Consider the following 24,874-nt stretch of genomic DNA (forward strand, 5'->3'; position numbering starts at 1 on the left):
GCCTGAACTAAGACAGTAGTAGTGGAAAAGACAAAAGCACATACAACACAGGAAGCATGATGGTATGAAATTGGTAAGACTTGCTCACCAATTGGATTTGGAGAACAAGGGAAAAGGAGTTTAGGCTGACCAAGAAGTTTCCCTTGGATTACTAAATAGATGGAGGTACTATGTACAAAATTGGAAATACAGGAAGAGGAACAGGTTTCAGGGAAAAGATGAGTTCAGTTAGGGACACTTTGAATTTGTGATCTTTCTGTGGGACATTCAGGTGGTTAGAGAAAGAGAGCAAGGCTAGTAATACAGATTTATAAGATGGAAGGTGAAGCCCTGTGTAGCAGATGCAGCAGGTGCCCTGCCAGTAACCCCTCCACTCACCATTCCTGTGCCTGTCCACCTGAGGGCTTCCAACTGCAAGCACCTGTGACTCTGTGGGGAGCCCACTGGGTGGGCCAGCCACCTCTGGGGGTAACGGGGAGTGACTGCTAACTGGCATGGGGTTTCTTTTGAGGGTGATGAAAATATTCTGAAATTAGATAGTGGTGATATTGTGTAACTTTGTGAATATACTAAAACCTAGTAACTTGTACACTTTAAAAAGGTGAATTTTATAGCTTGTGAATTATATGGCTCAGCCTAACTGAACTGTTTGGTCCACAAATGTGCCCCATGTTTTCACACCTATGTGTCTTTGTTCACTGTTGCTTCCTCTTAGAATTTTCTTTTTTTCTCCCATTCCTCTGCCCCATATTTCCAAATCCTACTCTTTCTTCAAAGCCCAGCTAAAAGCCTCTTTTCCTATGCATTTAGCCTTCCCCAGGTCAAGGGTAAGTCTATTTCTCTTACATTTTCCAACCATTTATTTTGCCTCCTACTTATTTTTTTTTTAATAATTTGATTAATTTATTTTTTTTCCCCCAAAGCCCCAGTAGATAGTTGTATGTCATAGTTGCACATCCTTCTAGTTGCTGTATGTGGGACGCGGCCTCAGCATGGCGGGAGAAGCAGTGTGTCGGTGCGCACCTGGGATCTGAACCCAGGCCGCCAGCAGCGGAGCACGCGCACTTAACTGCTAAGCCACGGGGCCGGCCCTCCTCCTACTTATTTTTTTAATCTCTTCTCTGTACCATAGGTTTCCACATATCTTAGCTAATAAACTTTAGGTTCCTGAGAACACGAGTTGTTTCACCTATACATTCTATCAAATACCTTGCACATAGTAGCCTCTCAAAAATGTTTTTTGAATCACTCCATCAAGGACTCAAAGGGAATCGAGGAAAAAAGACAAACAAGCTAAATTACCATCAATTAGCCTTCGGCTAAACACTCCATCATCATTTAAGGAACTACGAGACAGTTTAAAGTCTAGGGTTATATAGTCAGAATTCTTTCTGGAGATACCTGAGATTTTGAAATTTGAGGTGTATGATCAGAGTACAAATTGTAGTAAAATGCTCAGGTCATTACAGTCTGATTAACTATATTAAAAATAAAACCAACAAACATAAAACCATTTAGTGATTTTATCCTGCACTGGAAGACTTGACGCTATTAGTATAGAAAACATCACAGTGACGACTTCTGGTCAGTTGAGGACCTGTGCGGCAGGATCTTCCTTTGATGAAGTAAAAAGGAATTCATTCAATGGCCATAGGGATTCTTGTTCCTTTTAAACTCTTTGTTATTACTTTAAACGTCCCCCCATAGAATCAAGCTTAGTAACTTTCTTTCTCTATGCTGCCGGGATAGGAGGACACGGGGAGACCTGAAAAGCTCTACCTCTTTAACCTAAATAATAATAGCCAACATTTACTGAGCAGTCACCGTGTGCATGCCAGGTATTTAAAAAAGTGTTTTGCATGTTTTATCTTATTTAGTTCTTATACAACTCATGGGGTAAGGACTACTATCATCCAAGCTAACTGATGATGAGACTGAAGCACACAGAGGTTAACTTACCCACGGTCACACAGCTTGTTAAATGGTAGAATCATGATGCAAATCCAAGCAGACCACCTTTAATGCCTATCACATGTGTAGTGCATTAGGTCCATCTTTTTCTCATTTACTACTCACAACAACCCTATGGATAAGTAATTATCGCCTCTCATTTTACAGGTAAGGAAACCAACTCTTAGTGAGACTAAGCATGCAGCTCGGAGCCGGCCCTGTGGCTTAGCGGTTAAGTGCGCGCGCTCTGCTACTGGCCCCCGGGGCTCAGATCCGGGCGTGCACTGACGCACTGCTTGTCCGGCCATGCTGAGGCCGCATCCCACATGCAGCAACTAGAGAGATGTGCAACTACGACATACAACTATCTGTTGGGGCTTTGGGAGAAAAAAGGAAAAAAAAAAAAGAAAAAGCACGCACTACTCAATTGCAGAGCCTAGGTTGAACTCTGTCTTCAAAGTACCATCCCAACCCCTTCCTTCCAGTCGGCTCCTGAGGGCTGGTGCAGTTTGCAGTTTCCAGGCTGTGATTGAGGGAGCCCACTTCCCTAACTCCTCTGCTCTGGTCAGTGCTGGTGTGATAATTAATTTTAATACTGGTTCCCTATCCAGGTCTGTAGCACCTTTGTTCACTTCTCAGTTGGCTTTTTAAATACATTATTAACCAGTTTACAGTATTTCAAAAGAGAAGTTTTTAATGAACTCTCAATTAAAATGAAGTCCAGAAGCACATTTATGTATTAGCTCCTCTTTCCTGGACAAACATATTTTGTAACCAGAAAGACAAACAAGAATGATTGGGAGTGACCAAGGTAATTGGTTTTTTATTGCAAATTACCTCAGTATTAACTTTCAAGGACACCATATGAAATCCTAGGCAGAGCATGTGCAGTAACCTCTCCCTTTACTTACTAGATTTTTCTAATCCTCCTTTCAGTTGAACCATCCTTACCACACCTCTCTTTGATTATACACTATGTTATAAATATATCTGCATACATATTTTTGTATATATAAATACATCTGCAAATATGCTTATATTTATATCTGCATACATATTTATAACATAGTATATAACCAAATAGTAAATTATATAAAGCTAAATATAAACACAAATAAGAAAAGTGTTATGTGGAATAAACAGAGAAAGCTATATAAAAATAGGTGAATGGGCTTGACCCAGAACTGGTGTTCAGTAAATGATAGATACTATTAATAGCCTTTATATCCAAGCAGAAGACCATGGTCTTCTACAAGTTCAGTAGGGGGATGTTCAGTAGGCAGATAGGGAGCCCAAGGGCAATTGATATACACTCAATCCACAATAAAATGTGATAAGTGACATGAGAATTATCTATCAAGAGCTATCAGAGCAGAGAACAATTACTGACAGCCTGCAAATCAGAGAAGACAGTCCAAGATGTGACAGTTCAAGCTAGTCTAGAAGGAGACCAACTAAAGTCTCTGGCAGTAATCCAGATGTGAGATATGGAGGGTCTGGACAAGGGTAGTGGCAATGGAAACTGAGGAAGGACATTTTGAAGAAGACATCAAGTTCATCTCTGCTGATTGAAAACAATAGATCCCAAAGCATTTTTTCCTATAACTATTTTACTAACTCTATGTTGACACCCAAACGCTTTCAAGGTCATAGACCTATGGTCAAGGACCTATGTTTTGAGGTCATGGAAAAAGAAACAAAAACAAAATAATTTTCCAGTAATCATATTCTATAAACTAAACTCAGCTGAAGTTTTAAAATAATGACTGTTTCCTCTAATGGGGCCTTAGCAAATCACGGTTTTCTGCATCTAGGATTCTGAATTAAGTAACTGCTATCTTAAGTCACCAGTGTTGACTCTCTTAGCTTGTATTAGGTAACACATGTGAATGGTTATGTTGCAATGGTTATGCTGTGAATGGTTATGGTCATTAAGTATAAGGCGGGGGGAGGAGGAGAGCAGTAAATGTGGGACAAGATTTGCAGCTGCAGCCACAGAAAAGGAAGATTGTAAGCTCCCAGTTTTCAAAAAACACCAAGAAGAAAAATCTTTTCCATCTTGTTCATTCTGATTATATTTTCTCTCAAGGATAAAAATCTCACATGGTAATACATTTACTTATTAAACCTAATCTTTATCCCTGCAATGCTCTTGGATTAGGAATGGAACGTCTTGAGGAAATTGTAGCTCATGTCAAGCAAAAAATTATAGGTACAAAGATAGTCTTATGCTTAAATGGATTGTTGAACGATTCATGTAAAGTGGAGGAGACATTTTTATTTTTAAAAAGAAGCAGACAGTGGAAATGAAATGAATATATATATATATATTCTCTTGCTCACACAAATCCTTAAACCTCTATATAATAGCAGCTTGATTTATTTTGAAAAGTTACTTCCAGGAAGAGTAACTTCTGTCTCTTTAAGGACCACAGAGAAAATGGAAGTCACTAGTGAGTTGGGACTGGCTGTAAACTGCTCCAATGAGGTCCTGGGAATCTTGCTGAGAGAGGATATCTGGGGCTGGACTAAAATGTCTGTTGCGAAGTGCAAGGAAGAAAAAGGCAAAGTTAAGTAAGAGTGTTCTTTATAAAGAACGTAAACTTGAGTGAATTTACTTTCAATTTTAAAGTAAAAGAACAGCAGAGTAAGACTAAGTATAAAATATAGTTAGATTGAATTAGATACTACTGCATGTGAGAAAGTTAGTAGCTTCCAATTCCCAAGAATGTTTCAGAAATGTCTTTTTTAAAAAATAGCTTTGGAGTAGATCAAGGTTATACACAATTTTAGTTGCCCCATCCTTAATGTAAATCATTTTAAAATTTACATTTCTTAACTTTAAATCCAGGCACATCCATTAAGATTGATGACTCGGTATAAAAAGTAGGCACCCACTTAACTTTCTTTTCTTTCTGTTCTCTCAAAAACTGTCCTCGATGCGTGCATGGGGGTGGATGGATTGTCGACTGTATCTCATCCTCTTGTTTCAATGTATTTTACTTAAGTACTTTTGGAATGAAATTTTGACATAAGGAGAACTAGGTTGTTTCTGGGACACTGGCTCAGGCTTTTCTCTCACATAAAACATATATAATTTAACACAGTGTATTTTCCCTCTACATCCTCATCTCGACTGCCACCCCCGCCCCCTCTCACCTGGCATTGTCACCCCCGTTTCCGTGCATATGGAAGACTAGGTTCGGTGATTCCTGGCTGCACTTCACTTTGATGATAGGGACACATTGGAGTCTAAAGACGGACAAGTAGGAAACACGCTGAAAGTTGCCACTTCAGTTTCCTCTGCTTTAGGTAAACGTCTCTGGATGTACCTACCTAGGCGCGGAATGCCCGGGGCTGCTGTGCCAGGTGGCCACCTGGAGGGCAGGCACAAGGGAGGGAAATACGGGGAGCAGTGAGAAGATATCTCAGAGTGGAAACTGCTCTCTGCTGTAGACCGCTTACAAGTCCCGCGTTCATCTCATCACCTCTTGCCCTCTTGCCACCATCGCCTCCATCAGAGCGGAGGACAAAAGAGAAAAAGGCAGTTCAGTAGCATTCAAGGGGTCACGTACAGTGTGTAACTGGAATAAACACACGGTCGCGCCCCGCTCCCCCGCACTCACGGAGACGCCGGGGCCTCGGAGGGTGCAGAGCGAGCTCGAAGGCACCCAGACCTCCTGTTGCCCCCGCGCGGCGTCAAGACAGCCAGCGACATCCCGGCGCCGCTACCACTGGGTCGGGCCCGCGCGGAGACTACAGCTCCCGGCAGGCCCCGCGCCGGCCGCGCCCCCGCCCCTCGCGCGCCCCCCGCCCCGCACGCCCCGGCCCCCCGCCCTCAGGCCTCAGGACGGGACGGGGAGGAGGAGGAGGGAGGAAGGGGCGCCAGCGGCGGGCGGGATTCTGCGAGGCGCGTGAAGCCTGGCTGGCGCCTCGTCCGCGATCCAGACGCTGGCGGGCGCGGAGTTTCTCACGACCGGCCGAGCCCGCCTCTGTAAGTAATCGCCTCAGGGACCCCGAAAAAGTTAGCGCCGTCGTGGCCGCCGCTTTGTTCTCCCGGCCCGTCGGGTGAGGCGGCGGCGGCCCTTCCCCCACCCGCCCGCCTGCACGCGGCGGCGGGACTCGGACCCGCGCCGGGCTGGGCGGTGGCCGCCGGGGCTGGGCGGGAAGTTGGCGGAGCGCGCGGCGGGCGGAGCGGGCGGTGGGCGCCGCGGCGAGCCGGGGCGCCGGCGCGGCCGCCAGATGGGGCCAAGTTCCGGCGTGGGCGCCGAGGCCAACCGGCAATCGCGCTCCGCGGGCGACCACCGCGCCCGGCTTCTGGGTCCCGGTTTGTTACCGGGTCACCAACTAGCTCCCGACGCCAGACCCGCGGCACTCACACTGCCGAATTTCCGATGAGCCTTTTTCTTTTCTTTTCATCACTTTATGTTGTACCCATCTTAAAGGGATGAGTAAATGGCGCTTAGAGAATGTGAGCCCCCACCCCAGTTTCCTGGCTCTGTTTAGTTTTGCAAGTTGCAGCATTGCTCCGAGTTGTTCTCACCCCCACCCCTGGGAGCTTTTTCTTAAGATGAAACACTGGGGAGTGCGACTGTTTCTTTGAGCAATAAAAATAACCACATACTACCCCATTGCCTGTTGGATATTTTATTTTTTGAAGTCATCGCAATCAGAAGCATGGGCCTTGCACTCTGCAGGCGCGAATATAAATCAAGCGACAGGCGTGTGTGAGACCTGCAGACTTTTCCATACACAGATTGATGGCTTGGAAGTAACTGTCTTTTCAACCACACCCATCCCCACAGGAAATAAGACTATCGGTGTCATCTTTGATTAGGAAGGATAAGTTACACCCTGAACTACTACTTTGTACGACAGAGCCTTAAATGAGTTGTAGCTGCAAAGGAAACAAAAGCTTTTAAAATGCCTTAATTTGTGCCCTAGAAAATATTACCGTGTTACACTTAACACTGCTTCTACTTTGTACTTAATGCTGTAGTTCTTTCTTACATTTTTAGCGACTGTGATTTTGCTTAGATCAAGCTTACGGAATGAGGGCCGGGAATACCTATGGATTTGCTGCTGAAGACATCCATCAAGGTCCCCCACCGAGGTTTAGGCCAGTTTTACTTTTTAAAGGAACCCTTTCCTTGGCTCTGTTATGATCTGGATTGAAAGCAAGCCTGGAAATTCAGCCAAAAAGAAGTTACAAGTTTTAATAAAAGTATTTAAAACGTTTCACTGAAGCCTCCATGTTAGGTTTTGCTTCAGTAGGTAATATAGGTGTGGTGGGCCAGATCAGATGGGCTCTGGGTATTTGACAAGACCCTTGAGGGTCTATAATTTGGTATATAGCATTTAACTTTCTAGGATGACTCAGATTCAAGAATGTTGACTGGTTCATATCTTGTAACTAATTTTTTAAGTATTCCAGATAGTAGTGAGTCTTTTAAACATACAAATTTTATAAGCTTTTAGTTTCCTCACATAACCTCTTTAAAATAGAAATTTCTCTCTTAGTGGATTGTCTTTAATTAAAACACTGCCACACGCAGAAACAGGGCTTAATAAGTCAAGTTTTTAGATAGTACATTTTAAAAATTATATAAGAATTGAAAAATCCTCATAGAGGAAAAAATGAATAAATGGTCATTTAAATACACTTAGGGACATTTTGTTCTCATTTTTAAAAATTTTTAGACGTTCTAAAGTTGGTGAAAATATTACCATATTGGAGTTAATTGCTTATTTTTGAAAGAAACTACTTTTACAGAACTTGATACATGAGGAAATTATTTGCTAGTACAAGTTTTAATTTGATTTAATAATAATCTTGCTTATGATGCACAGTCTTCTGTGCTGATAGTACATTGAGAGTCTCTGCGATTACGTAATTCAAATTGAACTTGTATGTGTGCCTCTTTGGAGCAGTTGTCTCGTTATTGAAGAAACTTGAGATAATATACTTAGGAGATGTTTTAATTTTAATTTCAATGTAGAAAAAATGTTTCCTCACTTGTGTGGTTAGTTTATAGTGGCAGTATGTGAGAAATTGCTCATTGGCTGTGAGCCAATCAGATTTCTTAGCTATGACTGGTGCAAAGAGAGGTGATAAAGATACATCCAGCCCAACATAGATTCATACAGCATTGCCAGACTGCCAGTCTGTAATCTTATTACTGGATAAACTTTTCAGTCCCTGAGCAGAGACCAGACATGGTGTGCTTTCTCTATACTCTCTCTGACAGTGGAAAGACTGAGATTCAAATACCCCTGGTCCAGATGAGCAGAATTCTAGCAGCAACAATTTAGTTGAATGCTGAGCTCTTAGGAGGAAAAGTATTATATTAATCTAAGGTAATAGTTATATTTCTGAAAATATATGAATAGATGTAGGGATTGCTACAAACTATGATTTTTTAAAACCAACAACAAAATTATTTGACTCTTTTATACAATATATAGTATAAAAGCAACATCAGGATGATTATCCAAAGTCAAGCCTGTATCAAGGCAAAGCGTGGATATTGACTTCAGGACACTGGTCAGTATTGCATTGAAAACAGCCACATGCTTTTTTACATACGAAAGGAATATATGTACATATCAACAGGAGAAAAAAAGACCCTCCATTTATTAGCATTCCTAGCACACAAAACTAAATTGAACCAGGAAAACCCATTACTGGTAGGGAGTCATGGTTAAATATTGTGCTATTCTGAATAGGAAAAGCATTTTACCTCTTTACTGTAGCCTTTACTGAGTACAGAAAGGACACTGGCTACACTAAATAATGAGCTTCCTTTTGAAGTATTTAGTAACTGAATTTGTTTTGCCTTCCTGAAATCCTCTTCACTTCTCTCTGCTTCCCTGACATCCTATTTATTCTTTAGGTCTTAGCTTACATGTTACTTCCTTAAGGGCACCTCGCCTGAGCCCCCTGTTGAAATTAGATCCTCTTAGTGTATCCTGTCATATCACTTTTCATAATTTGTAATTACCTTGCTGTTTATGTGAATATTTGTTTAATGTGTGGTACCCACATCACACTGGAAGCTCCAGAAAGAGCAGTAGCCGTGTCTGTTTGGTCACTGCTGTATAACCCCAGTGTCTCTCATAATAGTCTGGCAAATAATAGGTACTCAGTAAATATTTGTTGAATGAAAATTCTGCTATTAGAGCTTCTTCTAATTAGAGGCTTTGCTAAGATATGAGATAATTTATGTATAGGAGGCAGATGAGGGAGGGGGAGAGAAAGGTAGATCAACTTGTGATCTTACCATGAAGTAACTCTCAGTTAAGTACCAGTTAAGTACCCTAACCTCCAGGGCCTTTATTTTACCTTGTCTGTAATAATTGGGCAGGTTAGGCTCAAGATTCCCTTAATAGGATATCCTGTCTTTTGATTCCATTCCACAGTGGTGACAGATTATATAAGCTCATTTGAATGGGATATGTGACAGATAACTCCCCCAAGAAGATTTGAGATGTTCCACATAAACATTAGAATTGCTTGCCTACTCATAGCTGTTAGAAACAAACATATCTAATTAATATACAATTTAGAAATTAGTAAGATGTACTGTTTTCTCAGTTTTCTAATTGAAGCATAAAGACAATAAATCAGTTATTAGATTTTTTTGATATTTAGTCTTAATATTTTGCACCCTACTTCTTGTTGTATCTTACAAAACAAATCAGGGTACCATAAATCAAAACAAGGAGAGGGAAAAACAGATGGGATGAGTGGGCAGAAGCTAATATGACAGCTCACTTAGTTTTTTCTATTTGTATTCATGCTGCAACTTTTAAAAATATTGTTTATAGAAAAGTATAACATTTATATAGTTTATTAGTGTTTACCAATGGTTCTGATAAATTAGTTGATTGTATTATTAGTTACTGTCATTTGGCTAATATTAACAGATATAATAAAATGAAAATTTAGTGTGAAGACATCCATCAAAAATACATTATGCTTATTGAATACAGCAGTATCTTGTATTTTGACGTATTTAACCTGCAAACAATATTATTCACAGATAGTTCATTACTTTTTAATGACAGTTGTTCAGCTTTTTGAAACTAGTCAAGTCAGGTGTGTCAAGGAGCTCATTGCCTCGTGAGAAAACCTGTTCCCTTGTTAGCTTATGGAGGTGGAATGAAATAGTAGAAAGAACATGGGCTTTGGAGTCAGGGAAACTGGTTTGCATCCCAAATCGCTTATTGACTGTGTAGTCTGGGCAAGCAACAACTTCTCTGAAACTCTGGTTCCTTTTTTGTAAAATAGAGTTAAATCTCCTAGAGTTATTACAGAGATTTAATGAAATATCATATCTCAATTGCAGTGTTTTGCCTAACATAGGAGCTTAATTGTTAATTCCTTTATCTAATTACTACGAAAATTGCTAAAACTTACTGAGCACTTGCTGTAAGGCAGGTACTGTTGTAGCTACTTTACATGCTGTAGCTCAGTCCCCACAACAACCTGTGGGGTAAGGAAGTACTGCTGTTGTCTTCGTTTTACTTCTGCCCTCTGCAGTGATACTGCATGAAACCAGTTATTCTCTTAATGCCTTTTCAAATATTTGAAGACCATTATTCTGTTTGGTTTTGTTAAGCATATATTTGGCACATGACATTGTTTCCACCTTTATCTGGTTGCCTGCTCTTGTTATTTTTTTAAATCAATATAGCTCTTAAAAATGTTGAGCGTAGAAATGAATGTAATAGTAATATTGGCTCACTAGCAACAAGTGAGTATACAGATTGATGCTGATGTGTTCTTCATGTCCTGGGGGTTTTGGTTTGCATTAATTCTTTTAGTCACCCATTAATTAGCAGCTTTTTTTTAAACTCTTGGGTTGATAACTCCTCTTATGAACAGCTTCTATGTCAGCATTTCTCCATTTATATATCGCACATTTAACTTTTTGAAACTAAATGCAAAACTTTACACTGGTTACATCTCACTTGTAGTTTATTTCTCCAAGGTTGTACAATCTGAGGATTTTGTAAACATGTCTTCTATGTCTTTATTATCTTATAAATAATCAAACACAACGTAGAGCCAAGGACAGAGTTCTGAGGCACTCCCCTAAAGGCTTCTCTCATCTAAGTTGACATAGAGCAGCAAGCTTACTCAGTGTCGCTAATATCCACCTCACACTCAAGCAGCATATGTACAAAAATAGCGTAGAAAACTGTCTTGAATACTGTTTTGGCCAGAATCCACTAATTTTTTCTGGCCTTACTAATTGTGTGAGCTTGAATGAGTACTTGAATCTCTAAGCCTCTGTTTTCTAAGCCATAAAATGGGCTGTTTTGAGGATTAATGAGGTAATACATATAAAGTGCTTAGAACAGTGTCTGGCAGATAGATAGACCTATTACTATTTCCTCTGTGTAAAAAAGTCTAATAATCATTCCTTTCCAAGATGTAAATACAGTTAATTTGGTATTATTTGTTCTGTTTGAATTCATGCTGACATCTCGTGATTGTTGTATTCTTTTCTAGGTTCAAAAACCATTTGCTTTCATAATCTGTTCTCAGATTTGACTAAGGATTAATATTAACTATATACGTCTACAGTTCCTGAAATCTGGTTCACCACTCTAGCCCACAAGACTTGAAGCAACTCTGACCCATCTCCAGGCCATGATTATTTCTCTCTTTCTGAGCTCTTTCTCCAAGTTATAGGAGTCAGCTGTGTGATTGCACTTGCTAATTGTTGAGCAGTATGGAATGGGTGGCATCTGGACCCCAAGACTAGCACTCATATAAAGTTGTTTTAGCCTCTCTTCTTCACCAGGCTCAGGTTTCAGTTCTCAATACTCTTCTACAACTTTAGTTTGAAAGCTGAGAGAAGATAAGCAAAACACAAGTTGAGCAATTCTGCCTTCTCTGTGTGCTCTCTCAACCTTAGCAACATCCTCTCTGAGCAGTGATTCTCTCAGTTCCTTGTTCTCTTTGAGAAATAGTATGTTATTGTGGAGACAGCTCTTGGTAAGAAAGTATGAAACTTGGGTCCTAATTCCCTCCCCACCTGTTAATAGCCATGTGATGCTGGACGAGTTGCTTTATCTGTTTGTGCTTCAGTTTTCTCATCGGCAAAAATGATAATGTCAACTTCCAAAGAGATCTCATGAGATAAAATATGTGAAACATTTATATGTTGTTAAGTGCTATACAATTTTTAGGTGGGATAATAATCATTTATTTGAACGTAGCTATAAAAGCTTTTGTTATCTTTAAATAGTTTTTTCTAAGCCTTAGTTTTTCCTGAGCTTCCTCATTCCTGATACTATATTTGTATGTTTTTGCTTTTGTGTTATGTTCATCCTAATTTATTCAGCCCTATTAACTACTCTCCAGAGAGTCATTCTGCAACCACTCTGGATGCGTCAGTCTTTTTCATCATTGGAATTGTTTATAGGTGTATAGATGGAATTTAGAAGGATCCATCTCCTGTGAGCCATGTCACTTAGCCATGGGGGTCATACCTTTTTTTTTTTACTTTTTGAACTCTCCTTTTGTAAAGCTGTGGTACATATGTAACTGTGCCCAGTGTTCTCTTTTTTATTTTTAGAAATTCTTTATGATGAGGTCACTTTCTCCTATGTTCCTGTCATAAGTATGTCTTTTATACTTCTTTGTTAGGCACATAGCTGGGTATAGTATATCCCTCCTGCTTCCTTAGTTTTCTGAAAGAAATCTATCAACAAAGCAAGTCAGGAATCATATTCTGGCAGAAATAGACTTTTAATATAAAAAAGAACACCCTTGGGGCTAGACCGGTGGTGCAGCGGTTAAGTTTGTGTGTTTCGCTTCTGCAGCCCAGGGTTTTGCCGGTTTGGCTCCTGGGTGGGGACATACTCACCGCTCATCAAGCCATGCTGAGGCGGCGCCCCATTTAGAAGAGCAATAACTCCACCACTATGATACACAGCTATGTGCTGGGGCTTTGAGGAGAAAAAAGAAAAATGAAGATTGGCAACAGATGTTAGTACAGGGCCACTCTTCCTCAAAAAAAAAAAAAATGAATACTCTTATCTGTGTTAGGACAGTATTATACATGTTTTATGTGGCTGAGTGGTACATATTTCTATGACAATGTCAGTTTTACTTTTCTTTTTTGTCCCTTCTACTTTTCTGTTTTTGTCGTAAGTCACTTGTGTATTTGTGGAATAAAAGTGTTTGATCTTCAGTTTTCAGGTATTAGTGAGGAGTGCCAGGTTTTGTTTTTGTTTTTGTTTTTTCTTTGAGCAAGAAGCTCTCCCTGAAATTATACATATAGTGAAAAATGGCTCTGGCAACTAGACCAGAAAAAATGGCTACCCATTAGGAGTTATTGGTGAATTAAAGACATAGAACCAAAGATTATCATTTTAAAAAATTATAGGGATTCTTGCATTTTTAAAATAATGTCAAATGAGTATAAAATATTAAAAGTTTTTAAAAAATTTCTTCCAGGCTGACTACATTTCAGAAAGCATCAACTTTTCTCGATGGACCCATTCATCAAATGAAATATGCCTGTTCTATATTCAAAGCTTTGTACTTCATCATGGAAAAATTTACCCCCCCTCAAAATGAAAATGAGAACATTTGAGAAGGTGATTTAAGGTGTAGACATTTGAGAAAGTGTCCCATCAAATCAGTGAACCAAAGGATAAGTACTGAATAGATAAATCCTAAACACGTATTTTCTTTTAAACCAGGAGGATTTCATTTTGACAGAAAAACAACTTTTATTCAGTATGTATTTTCTGAAATTAAAAGAGAGAGACAAGAATAGACTTAAAAGAAAATAGAGGAAGATGTTTAGTAAATAAGCAATGTCGTCTCTTTTCTGGTGAGGATAATTCAGTGACGTTAAATCCTTTCCCAATCACTAGTTGTGGTCCTAAAGACAAGACTCTTTTTTGATGGGACTGATAATTAAGGGAAGTAGGACCTTTTGTGAATTCAACTCACAGTTGTAGAACTTAAAATCATCGGCATGAGTGGCTTAAAAGAGGAAATAAGGAAGCTTTCAACTAAATCCAAAAGTACAGTCATTTTTTTACTGCTGTGATTTTAAAAGCCTCTTCATAACCATTGAAATAGAATTGACAACTATTTTCAAAGATTAAAGAAAGGCAGATGTCTGCAAACAGTTCCCCTCCATCAGCCCAGAAGTCTGTATTACCCGTAACTCTTCCTGCTGTGCTTCCAACTCCTTCTCCGTGTTCAAGTCCTAAGACAGGACTCTCTGCCCGACTCTCTAATGGAAGCTTCAGTGCACCGTCACTCACCAACTCCAGAGGCTCAGTGCATACAATTTCATTTCTACTGCAAATTGGTCTTACACGGGAGAGTGTTACCATTGAAGCCCAGGAACTATCTTTATCTGCTGTCAAGGATCTTGTGTGCTCCATTGTTTATCAAAAGGTACTGTGCATGCTATTTATGTCAATAGTTTTTCTAATTAATATTGTTTCTAATGCTTTTCCATAAATTATACATGCAACAATGAGTTAACACATATGGATCAATCATTTATATCCTAATTCTGAGCATTTTTGGAAGAGCCCTAACGGACTATGAGCCTAAAGTCTGAAATTTCAGAGTCTAACAACTAGAGCCTATATCCCAACTTTAAAATATTACTTATTCAATTTGTCTTTTTTAAGAGCAGGAAAATCAGTATCAAGTCAAGATGACTTAAGAAATCTCATTTGTTTGCAGAGAAAACAGTCAGGAGGTAGAGGGCGCAAGGCATCAAGGTGGCTTACCAAAAGAATGGGACACACGGGGCCAGCCTGGTGCCACAGTGGTTAAGTTCACGTGCTTCACTTCGGCGGTCTGGGGTTTGCAGGTTCAGATCCCAGGTGCGGACCTACACACCGCTTATCAAGCCATGCTGTGGCAGGCGTCCCACATATAAAATAGAGGAAGAAAGGCACAGATTTTAGCTTAGGGCCAATCTTCCTCAGGAAAAAGAGGAGGATTGGCAACAGATGTTAGCTCAGGGCTAATCTTCCTCACCAAAAAAAAAGAAAAATAATATTGATTTGATGGACTAGCTGATATGTTCTCTATTTTATCATAAAACTGTATGGGTAGTGTGAATTGGTTAATTTTATTTTTAATGGACCAAGCATAAGTTTCAAATTTGTTTCAAACGATTAGTATACTTTCTGTTTTAAAACTCATATCAGTGAGATTAATATATTTGGATTCAGGCTCCTTATCTTATTTTTTTTGTTTCAATTCCTTATGCTTCGTATAGTTGGTCATTATCTTCTGGTGTAGAAGTCATTAACAGTCAAAAAAATGTTATGTGGTTTGCAAAAATGACCTGTGCTTCCTGTGTTTTAACAGTGACTTTTCTATTTAAATGTAGCCTAAATTAAGATTAACTTTCCTTTTGTAGATCTATAGAACCATCTACTCTAAGTATCTTAGCTTTACATTCTCTTTCCTTAAATGTTATAGAAGTTTTTTACAAATATTTTTGCAACCAGATTGTACTTTTTAATTTAAAGGTAAGAGTTTAACTTAAATACACTTTGTAACTTTAAGGTTTCTTTTTTATTTGAGCCTATAGAAACTCATACCCAGGGCCGGCCCCGTGGCCTAGCGGTTAAGTGTGCGCGCTCTGCTACTGGCGGCCCGGGTTCGGAACCCCAGGCACGCACCGATGCACCGCTTCTCCAGCCATGCTGAGGCCGCGTCCCACATACAGCAACTAGAAGGCTGTGCAACTATGACATACAGCTATCTGCTGGGGCTTTGGGGGGAAAAAAAGGAGGAGGATTGGCAATAGATGTTAGCTCAGAGCCAGTCCTCCTCAGCGAAAAGAGGAGGATTAGCATGGATGTTAGCTCAGGGCTGATCTTTCTCATAAAAAAAAAAAAAAATTAAAAAAAAAAAAAGAAACTCATAACCAGTGTTTTGGTGGAGTCTGTATTATTCGGCTTTCAATCTTTGGAAATTTCACTTAGTTCCTATATTTATACAGAGGCATACTGATTTTCTACAGGATTATTTTAGAATTAATGTTATTTCATTAATATAGATGTGAGAAGTGAGTTAGATGGGTTAAACTCTTGGGAACTAGATTAAAGAATATAATCCATGAAAAATTGGAGTGATGCCAAGGAAATAAACAGGATAGCTCAAAAAAAGATAATCCAGGGTAAACTTTATACAAATGTAAAATAAACTATTGATTATGGATATTGTCAGCATAAAATGCATATCATAGTGAACTGAATTTTAGTCAATATTATAGTGATATGGGGATGTATTGGGCAAAAATTTATGGCATATATATGACATAAACATATTACCCATTCCTTTTGACATGTGCTAGAATCTTAACTGTTAAATGTAGTAAAGAAGAGTATTGAGCTTGGAACTAGGTCACCTCTGTTATTTATTTACAGTGTAACTTGGGGCAAGTGATTTCACTTTTCTGGATCTCAGTTTCCAGATCTGTCAAATGATTGAGTTGAGATGATTTCCAGTGTATAATTCCAGCTGTGAAATTCGAATCCTGTAATCTAAATTTGGGTCTTCACTGCTAGAGACAGATAAAGGAGAAAGGAGTTTCAAGGGATGACCTGCTCCAAGTCCTACCTGGAAAGGAATGTTAGGGGAACCAGCTCAGATTCTGGTGTTGTATAGAGAGGTTTCATGCATTCGTAACTCATCTTGAAAATGGAAAAACCACGTCAGAAGTTCTTTTCTTTTCACCTTCTCTCTTGGACACTTGCTCCCTAGCCATCCACTTTCATTACCTATATGTGTATAGCTCCAGGTTAACTCCCAGGACTCTCATGGGTGCACTTGCTTTTCTTATTTCTATTTTTAGTCAATAAATAGATTTATCTAAACCTTCTAAAGATAGGGCACTGGTTAAATTTTAGGTAATAGAAAGATTAACCAGATGTTGTCCCTTCCCTCAAAAAGCTTATAGTCTATGAGGGAAACATGTTCACTAGTATAAAACATGAAAAGTAGAAAGTGAAGTTAAAAAGTGCTCTTCTCAGGTTGATAAAGGATGCGGAAGGCTTCGTACAGAAGGTAAGATATAATCTGATACTTAAAGAATGAGCAAGATTTCAGTAAATTGGGAGGTGAAGAATACATTCCAGGCAAAAGAAGCAGGAAAGGCAATTATAATTGGTAATTGGAAGATTATAATTGGTAACATGTATTGAGTGCTTACTCTATGTCAGGAGCTTTATACATGCTTTCTACTTAATCCTTACAACAATTTGTGGTGTGTCTCAAACTTTAATGTACATGCCAATCATTTTGTGATTCTACTGAAATACAGATTTTGAATCAGTAGGTCGGGGGGCGGGGGTGCGTTTATTATTGCTCTCAGGTGATATTGATGCTTCTTCTCCAAGGACCACACTGAGTTGAAAGAGTGTAGATGATGTAATCCCTGTCAGATAAATAAAGGAGGAAACTGAATTTCAGAGACATTTAAATTACATGCTAAAAGTCAGAATTCAAACACAGGTTGGTTTTTGGGTTTTTTTTTTTTGTGAGGAAGATTAGCCTTGAGCTAACATCTTTTGCCAATCCTCCTCTTTTTGCTGAGGAAGACTGGCCCTGGGCTAACATCTCTGCCCCTTTTCCTCTACTTTATATGGGACGCTGCCACAGCATGGCTTGACAAGCGGTGCGTCAATGTGTGCCTGGGGTCCAAACCTGGGAACCCTGGGTCACCGCAGCAGAGCACGAGCACTTAACCCCTGTACCACCGGGTTGGCCCCCACAGGTTTGTTTTAACTCAGAAACCTGTATACTCCTTTCACAGCACCATGCTGTCTTCCTCATGCCAATGAAAAATTTCATGCTTGATTCTTCTAAGACTGGAGATTTAACTAAGGTCTATACTCAGCAAAGCAACATGATCAGATCTGTGTTTTGGAAAATTTAAACATGGCCACTAAGTGTGAAATAAAGTAGGGAGATCAGGTAGGAAGCCAGTGTGATGAAGACCTAACTAAGGCAATTGGAAAATGTATCTGAGGCAGAAATATTTGAAGGGTCTTGGGAAACTGTAGTTGGCAAAACTTGGTATCCTTTTGAATATAGGGGAAGAGCAAAGGGTGAAAGACAGGCAGGTTGGATGGGTGATGATGCTGGCAACCAAGATAGAAAATCCAGGAGGAAAAGTAAGGTTTTCCTGGGGGAGATAATGGGACTGATTTTTATCAGATTTTATCTAATAAGATAGTGTTCCTGTGTTCTAGAATTTTTTTTTTTCATGAGGAAGATTGGCCCTGAGCTAACATATGTGCCAGTTTTCCTCTATTTCGTGTGTGGGTTGCCGCCACAGCATGGGTGATGAATGGTATAGGTCTGTACCCAGGAGTCAAACCTGCGAACCTGGGTCACCAAAGCTTAGCATGTGGAGCCTTAACCATTCGCCCATGGGGCTGGCCCCTGGTAGTTCTATTTTTAATTTTTTAAGAAACCTCCATACTGTTTTCCATGGTGGCTGTACCAGTTTACGTTCCTCCCAGCAGTGCACAAGGGTTCTCTTTTCTCTATATTCTTGCCAACACTTGTTTTCTCTTGTCTTTTTGATTATAGCCTTCTAACAGGTATGAGGTGATATCTCATTGTGGTTTCAATTTGCGTATCCCTGATGGTTAGTGATTTTGAGCACCTTTTCATGTACCTCTTGGCCATTTGTATATTGCCTTTGGAAAAATGTGTATTCAGTTCCTCTGCACATTTTTTAATCTGGTTGTTCGGGGGGTTTTTTGTTGTTATTGAGTTGTATGATTTCTTTGTATATTTTGGATATTAGCCATTTATCAAATGAATGGTTTGCAACTATTTTCTCCCATTCTCTAAGTTGACTTTCACTTTGGATGGTTTCCTTTGCTGTACAGAAGCTTTTAGTTTGATGTAGTCTTGCTTATGACTTTTTGCTTTTGTTGTCAAATCCAAAAAATCATCACAAAGATCGATGTCACGGAGCTTATCTCCTATGTTTTCTTCTAGGAGTTTTACGGTTTTGGGTCTTACATCCAAGTCTAATCCATTTTGAGTTGATTTTTGTGTATGGTGTAAAGTAGGGGTCTGGTTTCATCCTTTTGCATGTGGCTGTCCGGTTTTCCCAGTTTCCCATTTGTTGAAGAAACTATCCTTTCTCCTTGGTATATTCTTGGCTCCTTTGTTATAAATTAATTGACTGTGTATGCATGGGTTTATTTCTGGGCTCTCTATTCTGTTTCATTGATCTGTATGTTCATTTTTCTGCCACTACCATACTGTTTTGATTACTATCAAACATTATCAATATTAATATCAATATCAATATCAAATATTACTAGCTTTGTAATAGTCTTTGAAATCAGGAAGTGAGATGCCTCCAGCTTTGTTCTTCTTTCTCAAGATTTCTTTGGCTCTTCAGCATCTTTTGTGGTTCCATACGAATTTAAGGATTGTTTTTTCTATTTCTGTGAAAAATGCCATTGGAATTTTTATAGGGATTGCATTGAATCTGTAGATGGCTTTGCGTAGTATGGACATTGTTCTAATCCATGAACACAGGATATCTTTCCATTTATTGAGTCTTCTTCAGTTTCTTTCATCAATGACTTAAAGTTTTCAGCGTACAGATCTTTCACCTCCTTGATTAAATTTATTCCTAAGCAGGGCTGGCCCAGTGGCATAGCGGTTAAGTTCACGCGTTCCGCTTCGGCAGCCCCGGATTCACTGGTTAGGATCCTGGACGCAGACCTATGCACCACTCATCAAGCCGTGCTAAGGCAGCGTCCCACATAGAGCAACTAGAAGGATGTATAACTATGACATAGAACTAGCTACTGGGACTTTGGGGAGAAGAAAGGAAAAAAGGAGGAAGATTGGCAACAGATGTTAGCTCGGGGCCAATCTTCCTCAAAAAAAAAAATTTATTCCTAAGCATCTTATTACAATAATGCTATTGTAAATGGGGTTGTTTTTTCTTTTCTTTTTTTTTTTTTTTGGTGAGGAAAATTGTCCCTCAGCTAACATCTGTTGCCAGTCTTCCTCTTTTTGCTTGAGGAAGATTGTCCCTGAGCTAACGTCCATGCCAGTCTTCCTCTATTTTGCATGTGGGATGCCACCGCAGCATGGCTTGGTGAGCAGTGTACAGGGCCATGTCCGGGATCCGAACCTGCGAACCCTGGGCCGCCAAAGTGAAGCATGTGAACTTAACCACTATGCCACCGGGCCAGCCCTAGGATCGTTTTCTTAATTTCTCTTTCCGATATCTCATTGTTAGTGTATAGAAACACAACTGATTTTTGTTTGTTAATTTTGCATCCTGAAACTTTAATGAATTGTTGATTAGTTATAACAGTTTTTTGGTAGAGTCTTTAGGGTTTTATGTATATAATATCATGTCATCTGCAAATAGAGACACTGTTACTTCTTCCTTTCTGATTTAGATGTTTTTAATTTCTTTTTCTTAATTGTTCTGGATAGGACTTCAAGTACTGTGTTGAATAAAACTAGAGAGAGTGGCCATCCTTGTCTTGTTCCTGATCTTAGAAGAAAAGCTCTCAGCTTTTCACTGTGGAGTATGATGTTAGCTGTGGGCTTGTCATACATGGTCCTTATTATGTTGAGGTGTATATGCTCTCTCTGTACCCGCTTTGTTGAGAATTTTTATCATGCATGGTTGTTGAATTTTGTCAAATGCTTTTTCTGCATCTATTGAGATCATATGATTTTTATCCTTCATTTTGTTAATGTGGTGTACCATATTGATTGATTTGTGGAAGTTGAACCATCCTTGCATCTCTGGAATAAATCCCACTTGATCATGGTGTATGATCATTTCAATGTATTGTTGAATTCAGATTGCTAATATTTGGTTGAGAATTTTTGCATCTATGTTCATCAGGGATATTGGCCTGTAATTTTCTTTTCTTGTATGTCCTTGTCTGGTTTTGATATCAGGGTAACACTGGCCTTGTAAAATGAGTTTGGAAGTGTTTCCTCCTCTTCTATTTTTTGGAAAATTTTGAGACAGATTGGTATTAATTCTTCCATAAATATTTGGTAGAATTTACCAGTGAAGGCATTTGGTCCTGGACTTTTTGTTTGTTGAGAGGTTTTTGATTACTGATTCAGTCTCATTACTAGTAGTTGGTCTGTTCAGATTTTCTGTTTCTTCATGATTCAGTTTTGGTAGGTTGTATGTTTCTAGGAATTTATCCATTTCTTTTGGGTGTCCAATTTGTTGACATACAGTCATTCATTAGTAGTCTCTTAAGATTGTTAGTATTTCTCTGTTATCAGTATGTCTCCTCTTTCATTTGTATTTTTATTTATTTGAGTCCTCTCTCTTTTTCTTTTGGTAAGTCTAGCTAAAAGTTTGTCTATTTTGTTTATCTTTTTAAAAAACCCAGCTCTTAGTTTTATTGATCTTTTTTATTGTCTTTTTAGTCTCTTATTTCATTTATTTCCACTCTGATCTTTGTTATTTCCTTCCTTCTACTAACTGTGGGCATAGTTTGTTCTTCTTTTTGTAGTTCCTTGAGGTGTAAAGTTATGTTGTTTGAGATCTTTCTTGTTTTTTAATGTAGGCATTTATTGCTATGAACTTGCCTCTTAGAACTGCTTTTTTCAGCATCCCATAAGCTTTGGTATATTATGTTTCCATTTTTATTTGTCTCAAGATATTTTTTGATTTCTCTTTTGACTAGTTAGTTGTTTAGTAGCACATTGTTTAGTCTCCACATATTTGTGAATTTTCTAGTTTTTGTCTTGTACTTGATTTCTAGTTTCATACCATTGTGGTCAGAAAAGATGTGTGACATGGTTTCAGTCTTCTTAAATTTATTAAGACTTGTTTTATGGCCTAACGTATGATCTATCCTGGAGAGTATTCCATGTGCACTTGGGAAGAATGTGTTCTGCTGCTTTTGGATGGAATGTTCTGTAAATGTGTGTTAAGTCTCTGGTCTAATCTGTGGTTTAAGCCCAATGTTTCCATATTGATTTTCTTTTTGGATGATCTATCCTTTGTTGAAAAGGAATTTTGAAGTCCCCTGCTATTATTGTATTGCTGTCCATTTTTTCCTTCGGGTCTGTTAATATTTGCTTTATATATTTAGGTGCTCCTATGTTGGGTGCATAAATACTTACAAATGTTATACCCTCTTGTTGTCTCTTTTATCATTATATAATGACTTTTGTTTCTTATTACAGTCATTGGCTTAAAGTCTATTTTATTTAAGCTAGCTTATACACTTTTCGTTATTCTATACTTTTTTTTTGGTATAGAAGATTTGTCCTAAGCTAACATCCATTGCCGGTCTTCCTCTGTTTTGTATGTGGGATGCCTCCACAGCATGGCTGATGAACGAAGTAGGTCAGTTCCCGGGATCTGAACCCAGGCTGCTGAAGTGGAGTGCATGGAACCCCAACCACTTGGCCACAGGGCCGGCCCTTCAGTATTATATACTATTTTAATTCTCTTAACAGTGTCATCAGGAGAGCCAATGTTTCTAATTTTGATGAAGTACAATCATTTTTTTTCTTTTATGGATAGTGCTTTTGTTTCATATCTAAAAAGTGTTTGCCTAAATGAAGATAACACAAAATTTGTTCCATGTTTTCTTTCTGAAAGTTTCATTATTTTAGCTCTTACCTTTATGTCTGTGATCCATGTTTTAGTTTCCTGGAGCTACCATAACAAAGCACCACAGCTGCATGGCTTAAACAACAGAAATTTATTTTCTGACAGTTGTTAAGGCTAAAAGTCTGTAATTGAGGTATCAGCAGGGTTGGTTTCTTCTGAGGGCTGTGAGCAAGAATCTGTTCCATGCTTCTCTCCCAGCTTCTGGTGTCCTCAGGCATTCCTTGGCTTGTAGATGGTATTCTCTCTCTGTGTCTTCACGTTGTCTTCCCTTTATAAGTGTCTGTGTCTGTGTACAAATTTCCCTTTTTTATAAAGACACAGACATATTGGGTTAGGACCACCTTAATGACGTCATCCTAACTTGATCATCTATAAAGACCCTGTTTCCAAAGGTCACATTCACAAATACTGAGAGTTAGGACTTGGACATTTTGGAGGGGGCACAACTCAACTCATAATGATGCATTTTAAAACATTTGTATATGATGTGGGGTGAAGGTCAGGGTTCATTTCTTTATGTGTGAACATCAGATTTTTCTCTCGTTGAATTAGTTTAGTACCTTTGTTGTAAATCACTTGACCATGTATATTTTAGTCTGTTTCTGAACACTGTTCTGCTTTATTGATTTATATGTGTATCCTTAAACTAATTCCACGTTATCTTGAATTCTTTATATAAAGACATGAAGTCAGGTGTATAAGTACTCCACCTTTGTTCTTTTTTGCAAAATTGTTTTGACCAATTTGCGTCCTTTGCATTTCCATATAAATATTAAAATCAGCTTGCCAGTTTCTACAAAAAAGCCTACTGAAATTTTGTACGTAATTTGTTATCTGTGTTCCATGTTTTTGATGCAGTTATAAAGGGTCTTTAAAATGTTCAGTTTCTGATTTTTTTATCTTTATATTTATAGAAATACTATTGATTTTTGTACATTGATATTGTCTTGTGACCTTGCTGAACTTACTTATTCTAGTAACTTTTAAAGATTCTTTAGGATTTTCTTCATAGATGATCTTCTCTTTTGTAAACGTAGTTTTTATGTCTTGCCTTCCACTATTTCCTTTCTTTTTTTTGTTTTGTACTGGAGGCCGGTCGTATATTGCATAGAAGTGATGAGAGTGGACGTCCATGCCTTGTTCCCAATCTTAAAAAGAAAAGTATTCGGTCTTTCACCATTAAGGATAATATAGATGTTTTTAGATGTCCTTCATCAGGTCGAGTAAGTTCTTGTCTGTTCCTAGTTGGCTGAGACTTTTTGTCTTGTTTTGGGTTTTTTTTGTGAGGAAAGTCAGCCCTGAGCTAACATCCGTGCCAGTCCTCCTCTTTTTGCTGCGGAAGACTGGCCCTGAGCTACTATCCGTCCCCATCTTCCTCCACTTTATATGGGACACTGCCACAGCGTAGCCTGACAAGCAGTGCGTTGGTGCATGCCCAGGATCCGAACCCTGGCCGCCAGCAGCGGAGCGCATGCACTTAACTGCTATACCACGGGGCTGGCCCCGAGACTTTTTGTTTTGAATGGTTGTAAATTTTGTTAAATACTTTTTCCGCATCTATGTATTTTTCTCTTTTACTCTGTTAATATGATGAATTCTGTTGATGTGCTTTCGAATATTTAACCAACATTGCATTTCCTGGAACAGACTCTCCTGGTCATCCATCATATATTATCCTTTTTATACTTTGCTTGATTGAGTTTACCAATATTTTCATAAGATTTGTCTAAGTTCATGAGGAATATTGGCCTGTAGTTTTCTTTTCTTCTATTGTCTTTATGGGGTCTTGAAAGTAAAGGTGGCCTCACAAAATGAGTTTGGAAGTATTTCCCTACTATTCTGTTTTCTGAATAAATTTGTGTAAAATTGATGTTACTTTTTTCTGAAATGTTTGATAGAATTCATCAATGAAGCCATCGGAGCCTAGAATTTTCTTTATGATAAGGTTTTTAACTCAGTTTATATTTCTTTAGTGGACATAGAGCTATTCAGGTTGTGAATTTCTTTGTGAGTGAACTTTGGTAATTTGTGTCTTTAAAGGAATATTTTCAGATCATCTAAGTTGGCAAATCCATTGACAAAAGTTGAACATTATGTTCTCTAATTTTCCTTTAAAATCTGTAAGATGGTATCACTTTTCATTCCTGATATTGAGAATTTCTGCCTCTCTTCCCCTTTCCTCCCTTCTTGATCTTTCTGGCTAGAGGTTTATCAATTTTATTTTCAATGAACCAGCTCTTGGTTTTATTGATTTTCTGTACTGTTGTCTG

General features: G+C 38.7%; 2 protein-coding genes across 5 annotated transcripts in view; one reads left to right on the top strand and one right to left on the bottom strand.

The window, feature by feature from the left end:
- QPCT (glutaminyl-peptide cyclotransferase) overlaps window positions 1–5,666 on the bottom strand; it is a 47,777-nt gene extending 42,111 nt beyond the window's left edge. Inside the window, exons 1-3 of one of the 2 annotated variants that reach the window (XM_058551420.1) lie at window positions 5,439–5,666; window positions 5,287–5,327; window positions 5,110–5,202 (exon numbers count right to left, since the gene is read on the bottom strand). The gene's annotated coding sequence lies outside the window, so the exon portion shown is untranslated. Of the gene's footprint in view, window positions 1–5,109; window positions 5,203–5,286 lie in introns of both variants that reach the window. The other variant, XM_058551419.1, reaches the window with a different exon arrangement.
- Window positions 5,667–5,837: 171 nt separating this feature from the next.
- PRKD3 (protein kinase D3) overlaps window positions 5,838–24,874 on the top strand; it is an 89,737-nt gene continuing 70,700 nt past the window's right edge. For 2 of the 3 annotated variants that reach the window (XM_058551413.1, XM_058551414.1), the window contains exons 1-2: window positions 5,874–5,944; window positions 13,424–14,383. In XM_058551413.1, the coding sequence (XP_058407396.1) occupies window positions 14,096–14,383 (288 nt within the window). In that variant the 5' untranslated portion in view covers window positions 5,874–5,944; window positions 13,424–14,095. Of the gene's footprint in view, window positions 5,945–13,423; window positions 14,384–24,874 lie in introns of all 3 variants that reach the window. The other variant, XM_058551415.1, reaches the window with a different exon arrangement.

The sequence above is a fragment of the Diceros bicornis genome, chromosome 12 (assembly GCF_020826845.1).
Source record: "Diceros bicornis minor isolate mBicDic1 chromosome 12, mDicBic1.mat.cur, whole genome shotgun sequence".
NCBI lineage: Eukaryota > Metazoa > Chordata > Mammalia > Perissodactyla > Rhinocerotidae > Diceros > Diceros bicornis.